Genomic DNA, 8,766 nt, shown 5'->3' on the forward strand with positions numbered 1-8,766 from the left:
ATACACAGCCCTACTGGTGACCCGCGACCATGGAGATATAAACAGCTTTTTATAAGGTAAACATAAAAAACAAGGTCTTTGTCTGCAATGATTAGACATGTTTTTTATTATTGTCATTAGTGATTATCTCAATTTCGGCTAAAAGAATTGACAAAATCCTACACACTGTGCCTTGAAATGAAAACTAGATCAATTTCATTTCCTGCGAAAATGCTCATTGCTGAAAACTTTAGCTGAAAGCTGCTGAAATGGAGCTGAAACTGTTTAATAGCAAAACCGTTGCTGAAAGAAGCATAAAACTGTTTAACGTAACAGAAAATATAGCTGAAAAAGCAGAACAATTTCTAAAATTGGCTTAAAAACAAGTTAAGGTAGCAGACAACAGTTGAAATTAGCACCCAGATGGTGAAAGGGGTGTAGTAAGTCTATTTAGCAGAAATAATGCTTAAAAGCAAAAAAAGAAAAAAAAAAGCAACAATTTGCTATAAAACAGCTAAAATGTAGCTGGAAATTCATAAATTAGCATAGGGAAGCACAGGATTGCTGAACTAAGCAGAAAGAAGTAGAAATGCCCACCAAATGCGACTTTAACTTTAAAAAGTTAGCTTTAGCTTATAACAGCTGAACATTAGCTAAAACTGCAACAAATAGCTGAATTAAGCAGCAAGCAACTGTAAGAAACAGGAATGGCTCAAATTAGCAGAAAGAAGCAGAATTGTATCTGAAATAGCAGAAAAAGCTAAAATTAGCACAAGAAAGTTCAGTGCGGAAGCTGAACAAAATGTGAAAGGTGCTGTAAAGATTTAAACGTTTTAAAGACGTTGAAAACAGCTCCATTTATTTTCAATGAGACAAATGTGGCCAAAAAAGTGAAACAGCTAAAATAGTAGCTGAAATACCAAAAGTCATAGCTGGAATGTCCTGAAGGAGCTGAACTTTTTGATACATGAATTGTTAAAAATAGCACAAAAATTGCAGAATAAGATACAGTCCGAAAAACGAATGGAAGAAAAGATATTTATTGTGTGAATGATGGTGAACCGCGGGGTCACAAGTTTCTGCAGCTGAGGGTTTGAAAACCACTGCGCTAGGTGGACTCTGGTGTCCCCAGGTGGTCTGGGGACACCAGAGTCGTCCCTAAAGGTCTGGATGAGGTGGAACAAGAGAAAGATGATGGATAATTTGCATCTTAGTGTTCCTTTTGACACTTTGTGGATGTTTTGGATCAGTTTCCTGCTTGTTGCGTCTCTATTTTTATTGATTAGTTTCTATTTTCTGAATCAGAATCAGCTTTATTGTCATTCGCACACAACATCAAAGATGCAGAAGGAAATTGCAGTTAAGAACACTCTGTTCAGGAGAAAGACACACATAACAAACATGGGGGTGAACGGATGAACAGGTCTTGCGCAAACACGGTTGCGCTACCTTTTTGCAGTTTGGAAAAACCACAATAGGAGAGATGACTTAAAAAAAGTTGCTCTGATCCTATATTTACACAGAAACAGAATCAGCACACACACAAAAACACTTGCTAAAGCAAGGCATCTGGGGAGGGAATGGGGCTGGGGATCAAACACATGGTACGGGGGGCGGGATTCAGTGGAGCCGGTGATGTTCCAGGTTAATACCCAGTGCTGGAACCAAGACCAGGACCCACCAGAGTCTAGCCTGGCCCTTGCCTTCCTACACAATTCTGCTCAATTCTAGTTTCCCTTCACTGCTCCGTCTGGCATTTCTCACATAGACAAGGATTGTGCTGGCAGATTTTTAGCCGAACCAATCAGAAAACAGAAGGCGGAGTTTTGAACGTCGACTTTCTGCACAGTTTCGGCTAGTTAGTTAGCTTCGGCAGTGGAGGAAGTGAATGAAGCCGGTCTGTGTTGATAAGGCTTCCAAATTAAATTAAATTTGTCTGACAAAGCAGCAGCTCTCATTTACAGCCGTCTCTTTCGGCTCCGTATTTTTCGCCTCTCAGTAGGGTTGTTTACAGCATCTACGATTTCCGGTTAGCTTCTTAGCTTCCTTCACAGTGACAAACACACACACACACACACACACACACACACTTCAGCAGAGGCCACGCCTCCAGCAAGAATCTCTTCTCTATAGCAGCAAGTCCAGACCCTCTGTACGAAGCAAAGTGAAGGACAAGGGTCTGGTTTTTACCAGGCTAACCAGAGTCCAGAGACTAGATCTTATCCTCCCAAGCTCCATCCCAGAGTTCAGGGTTTCCCTTCCTCCGTCACCACAGCCTTCAGATAGGGTTGGGCGATATTGGCAAAAAAATTAATCACGATTAATTGTGGTATTTAGCCGATAACGATTAATTTGGCGATTAATCCCTTGGAGTCCCTGGACACCCTTATGTCCTGGTCCCATGACCAATTTAGTGGGAAAGATTTGCTCTTCAAAAAAATCTGTTCCAAATTGTCAAAATTACAGACTTTGGGCTATACATCAAATTTTAAATTATGTTGATAGATAAATCAATTTCAGAATTTATTTTTTTATGTTCGTCATATTTGAAGCGAGAGGATCACCGACCAGACCAAATGGGGAACTCACCAGTCAGTCTGCCTGGTGGCATTAATCCTATTAATCGTCAAGTGCCAAAAAAATAATCGATTAATGTTTTTCTGACGATTAATTGCACATGATACGATTATGCCCAACCCTACCTTCAGACTGATCCTCACAGATGATACGGGGATAGGGAGTGGGAGAATCAAGCCTTTGTTGACACATCCATCCAGGGAAGTTTTGATAACTGCAGACCGACCAAGGCCAGCAGCTGCTGGGATCCGAAGGACAAACACAATTGTTTTGGGACAAGCGGCCTCGAATTTCTTGCCGCTTTACAGTCTTAACTGCATCTCTGAAATGGCGAAAATGCCGAATGTTCCGAATCTTATCACCTCCTCGCCTCTTTCCGTCTGAAACTTCACCCAGGTGTAATCCTACATCTCATGGACACACTGCCGAACTGTGATTCTCATCAGAATCACATCCAGTTTGTGACTATTTTGGCTTTTTTCTTCAGGGTATTGGTGTTTTTCCTGGTTTTACAGCTATTTTTGGTCTTTTGGATGAAATAAAAGCTGCAGACTTTTAACCCAACTAAAGAAAGATTAATAAACAATTTAACAAAGATTCTGGACAATTCTTTTATTAATTTTTTTTATGTTTATTTCTAGTACAGTTTAATTAATGTTAATGTTTTCCTGTTTGAGCCGGTCCGGGTCCTGGTTCTGGTCTTTGGGTATCATATAGACTTTATGTTTTCTTTGTGATTTTTAATTCTTGTTGTTTGGACTCCTGTTTGGAAAGTTTTTGGACCCTGTTGTCGTGCTTGTTGTTGTTTATCTTGTTGTTCAGTATTTTTACAGCAGCAGGACGGTCTTTTCAGCTTTTTTTCTTTGTTCTGTTTCTCAGATGGAGTTGACAGATCTGCACATTTACATTTAGCATGAACGGGGTTCTGGTTCTGGTTCAATACAAGTGTTGAGATTTAATCACATAGAAAACCCTCAGATGTTTTTAGAGCATGTTTCTGTTCGGATGATGAGCTCTGTAAACTCTGATCTGACAGATTGTCTTCTTTAAGGGACGTTTAGGAGACTCTGTCCTCACTTCCTGCCGGAGTAAGAGGAAGTGTCTTTGTGCTCATTTTGTGCTTCTTTGTAGTATTTTTCTGCGTACTTTGTACTTGTATATTTGGAATGTTGTATTTTAAACTCGGGGTGTCACAGTTTTTTTATTTTTGGACATTTTTTGGTCTCTTTAGTCGACTTCTGCAAACGCGTGGTCGGTTCACACTTCTTGGTTTTGGTGAAACGTGTCTGTCACAACTGCCCCAGCCCCCAACAAACACCACCCATATGTGCGTGTGCAAGTGCACAGATCTGTGTGTGTTTGTCCTTCTTGTTGATTGAATACGTTGGAAGTTCTGATAAAACATAACTGTTTGATAAAATACAGCTTTTATTTGTATTATTTTTCACTTTTATTGTTTGGCTGAAGTTGAGCAGCCGCGGCGGCCATCTTGACTCATTATGACTCCAGAAGTGAATCGGCTGCAGACCAACTGATTTCTTTCCGAGTTTCATTCCAATCTTCTGCTGCTTCAGGTCCAGACATCCTGTCCTCCTGTTGCATGCTGGGATATCCTGAGGCGATGACGGGAGTCTGAGCCGCCTGTTCGAGTCCCAACATGATGATCCTCACCTCAGATCCTCTTAATGTAGCTGCTCCTTCCTGCAGAGGACTTCTTTGTCTTCTCTTTCACAGAGTCTGCACCTCTTCATTTTGTTTCTTTAATATTTGTGCATTTTAAAGGTGAAACATCAGAGGCTCTACAGTCAGCTTCAGATTACCTGCTTGGTGTTTATGGACCCTGCAGCGACTCAAAGCTGACTTTCTGGTTTGAAAAGCCGCTGCGTTGTTCTAGTTTCAGGCAGAACTGAGCGGTAGACTTTGGTCTGTTGTTGACTCAAACAGTTTCTGGACTTTCTGCATGTCTGAGGCATGACTCACAGCTGCTGCCTTTATAGGTTAACCAGGACAACAAACACAACCAGCTGACTGAAGAGCAGTCAGTTTACTCACAGTGTGTGTGCTGCTAACTAATGATGGCAAACAGGTGCTGCGACCTCTGACCTCACAGCTGGAGCTGAATGTTCAACTGACAGCTCTGAGAGAGCTTTATCTTTTACAACCATTAGAGCTAAACTTAACAGCTACAGGGTCTACAGGTCAGCTGAAGAAAGATGGTGTGTGCTGCGTTCAGGGACATTAAATGAACTAAAGAAAGATGGTGTGTGCTGCATTCAGGGACATTAAATGAACTAAAGGAAGATGGTGTATGCTGTGTTCAGGGACACTAAATGAACTAAAGAAAGATGTCTGTGCTGTGTTCATGGACTCAAAATGAACCAAAGAAAGATGCCGTGTGCTGCATTCAGGGACTCAAGATGAACCAAAGAAAGATGATGTGTGCTGCATTCATGGACATTAGATGAACCAAAGAAATTGCTGTGTGCTGCGTTCAGGGACACTAGATGAACTAAAGGAAGATGGTGTGTGCTGCATTCTTGGACATTAGATGAACCAAAGAAATTGCTGTGTGCTGCGTTCAGGGACACTAGATGAACTAAAGAAAGATGGTGTGTGCTGCATTCATGGACATTAGATGAACCAAAGAAATTGCTGTGTACTGCGTTCAGGGACTCTAGATGAACTAAAGAAAGATGGTGTGTGCTGCATTCACGGACTCTAGATGAACCACAGAAAGATGGTGTGTGCTGCATTCAGGGACACTAGATGAACTAAAGAAAGATGGTGTGTGCTGCATTCAGGGACAGTAGATGAACCAAAGAAAGATGGTGTGTGCTGCATTCAGGGACACTCAGGTGAATTAAAGTTGCAGAATTTGCGGTCAGTTAGTTTTTAGCCTCTCTCAGCTTCTTTATTTTTGTACTCCAGATGAGCTGTTGTGTTTTTTTTTTTTTTTTGACAGTTTCTGGATGTGTCGACATTCTTAATACGTTTGAGGAACACAGAGCGGTTTTCTGTTGAGTCTAGCTGTTTTTGTTTCCTGTCAGTTTTATTGCAGCTTTTACAGAAACACTAATCATTCATCTGATAGATTTCATATTTGCCACTAAAAAAACGGACAATTTTTGTTACTTCACCAGTTACCAAGCAGGAAAATGAAGATGCAGCAGCTCCTCATTAAAGCCCATATTATCGTTATTTTTTAATGTAAATAGTCTTTAGTAAGTTTTAAAATGTGCATGTTCCTGTAAATATAGTTAACTCAGTAAAGTGGTTCTTCCTCACCTCACTGATCTGTTACCTCCTGCCTGAAGTCTTCACTCCTCCTCCTCCTCTCTCTAATACCTCCTGCCCCCACAACCATGGGCTCCATGGTGTTCTCCCACACAGCCCCTCGTCTCTGGAACTCTGTCCCACAACACATCCATGATTCTGATACTCATTTAAATCTAACATCAAAACTCACTTTTTAAACTTTATTCTGTTTAATGTCATTGATCTATTGTATCATTAATTGTGTTTGATTTGATTGATGTCTTTATTGTTTTATAGTTTATTTTTTACCGTCTGCATTTCTTGTTTGGTGACTTCAGTGACTTCAAAGGCATCTTCAGATAAAATGTATTACTATTCAGAAATACTATAAAGTGGCTGATTTCCAAAAATCAGCTTAAACATAAATACACCAAAATAAAACTTGAAATGATGAAGAGTTTTGTCTTAAAATGTTTTACAGAAACATCAGATCTCATTTTCGCCTGCTTTGTTACATTTTGTGACAAATTCTGTACTTTAACTTTCCTTTGGTTTAGTTTTTTAGTTGTATTTATCACACCGTTACCATGACAACATCGTGAAAATAAAGGTGAGTTTTGTTTGTTGTCCTCAGGCTCTGGACGTGGACAGATCCATTCTGTTGAAGATTAGGAAGTCCTTGAAGGCCATCAGCGCCTCGGGTCTGAGTGAGTTTCCTGTCGACACTCGGCACACCACTGAGCATCACTCTGTCTCACCTTTTCTGTCACTCTGTCTCACCTTTTCTGTCACTCTGTCTCACCTTTTCTGTCACTCTGTCTCACCTTTTCTGTCACTTTGTCTCACCCTTTCTGTTACTTGGTCTCACCCTTAATATCACCATGTCTCACCTTTTCTGTCACTCAGTCTCACTCATCTGTCACTCTGTCTCACCCTTAATATGACCATGTCGGTCACTCCGTCTCACCCTTTCTGTTACTCAGTCTCACCTTTTCTGTCACTCTGTCTCACCTTTTCTGTCACTCTGTCTCACCTTTTCTGTCACTCTGTCTCACCCTTTTTGTCACTCTGTCTCACCATTTTTGTCACACCATCTTTCTTTGGTGCATCTACTGTCCCTGAATGCAGCACACACCCTTTTTGTCACTCTGTCTCACCCTTTTTGTCACTCTGTCTCACCCTTTTTGTCACTCTGTCTTACCCTTTTTGTCACTCTGCTTCAGTCTTTTGGTCACTGCCCACCCTGTCATTCAATCTGCCTCACCCCTTTGTCACTTTGTCTCACCCTTCCTGTCACTCTCACCCTTTCTGTCACTTGGTATTACCCTTTCTGTCACTCGGTATCACCCTTTTTGACACTCTGCTTCACTCTTTCGGTCACTGCCTCACCCTTTTGTCACTTTGTCTCACACTTTCTGTCACTGTGTTTCACCCTTTCTGCACTCTGTCTCACCCTGGCTGTCACTCTTTCTCAGCAATGCTGTTTCTCAGCGTAGATTGTAGTCTGGTTCAAGGTGAGACTCCTCAGTGGTTTTTAAAGGTCCTGTGGTTAGAGTGCTCACAGCTAAGGGTGTGTTTGGTTTGTCAGTAGTTGTGTGGTGTGTAATGGTGGGTGGAGTCTCAACTTTAAACATTCCTGTCATACTGCTTCCTGTCTCGGCATGCAGAGGGAGAGACTCCTGCCTTTTAAAGAGACGCAGAGAGAACATAATCAGAACTCAGACCTGCAGTCTGAGGGGTCTTCAGATTGTCTCCCTTCTTAAGTGGATAAAATTAAAGAAGAAAAAGAGTTTTAGTTTCTCTCCTGGTTGAGTTTAGTTCATCTGAATGTTAATGAAATCATTGGTGGTTAAAATAAAGATCCTTTTACAATCTGATGTGATTTAATTTTTTATTCATTTATAAAGCTAAAGGTTTGATTCAGTGGTTTGAAACAAATGCAGAGGAACTAAATAATATTACATCACTCATACATTGTGACATTTAATTTTGAGTTGTAGTAATTTAATATAGTATAAAATAGGAGTTTAGGTGTGTTACCAACAGATCATTAAACAATATTTAGCATAAATTCTAATAAAATGTTTGATTTGTAATGATTGCGTTGTAGACCATGTGGAGAATGAGGAGCAGTACATTCAGGCCATGGAGAAGTTCGGACAAAACTGTGTGAACAAGGGGGACGCCGTGGTCGGCGCCGCCTTCCGTAAGTTCGCTGAGCATAACAAAGAAATGACGGCACTCTTCAAAAACCTGGTGAGGCTCTGAAACATGCAGCAGAACTAACCTGGTGAGATGTTCTTGTGCTTTAAATGGACTTCCTATGTGCAGATGCAGAACATGAACGGCATCACGTTCCCTCTGGGCAACCTGCTGAAGGGAGACCTGAAGGGAGTCAAAGGGGTTAGTCTCAGTTATTATAAACATCTGTTATTACCACCTGTTAGAAACACCTATCATAACAGCTCTTATAAACAATTGTTATTAACCCTTTTTTTATACTCTGGTTTGAGACACCAGTTATAAAAATCTTATAACCACTTGTTATAAACAATTAAAATGAACCACCTGTTACTACCAGATGTGATGAACAATGATTTTAATCAGCTGTTATAAACAGCTGTTACTACCACCTTGACATTCCTAACTGAGGTTGTTTCCTCAGAATATTAACAATAATAAACACATAGTCATGTTATTATCAGTAATAAACAGTCATGTTATTATCATCATGTTGTTATCAGTAATAAACACACTCATGTTATTGTCAGTAATAAACACAGAGTCATGTTATTAATATTAAACAGTCATGTTATCAGTAATAAACACACAGTCATGTTGTCAGTATGAAACACACACTCATGTTATGTCCTGATGCATCTCAGTAATCCAGGTAAAAAATCAAAAAGAAAAAAATTGGATAGGTCCTCTGGACGGGTTCTTCTCTAATGAAAC

The 8,766-nt window shown here is 40.4% G+C and overlaps 1 protein-coding gene across 1 annotated transcript in view; it reads left to right on the top strand.

The window, feature by feature from the left end:
* The window catches only part of asap2b (ArfGAP with SH3 domain, ankyrin repeat and PH domain 2b), a gene marked incomplete at its 3' end in the record, with an annotated part of 35,332 nt that overhangs the window by 1,579 nt on the left and 24,987 nt on the right, over nucleotides 1-8,766 (top strand). The window contains 3 exon segments of the mRNA XM_014026467.1: nucleotides 6,446-6,518; nucleotides 7,922-8,067; nucleotides 8,143-8,214. Coding sequence (XP_013881921.1) covers nucleotides 6,446-6,518; nucleotides 7,922-8,067; nucleotides 8,143-8,214 — 291 coding nt within the window.

Source organism: Austrofundulus limnaeus, unplaced genomic scaffold (genome assembly GCF_001266775.1).
Source record: "Austrofundulus limnaeus strain Quisiro unplaced genomic scaffold, Austrofundulus_limnaeus-1.0 Scaffold557, whole genome shotgun sequence".
Lineage (NCBI taxonomy): Eukaryota > Metazoa > Chordata > Actinopteri > Cyprinodontiformes > Rivulidae > Austrofundulus > Austrofundulus limnaeus.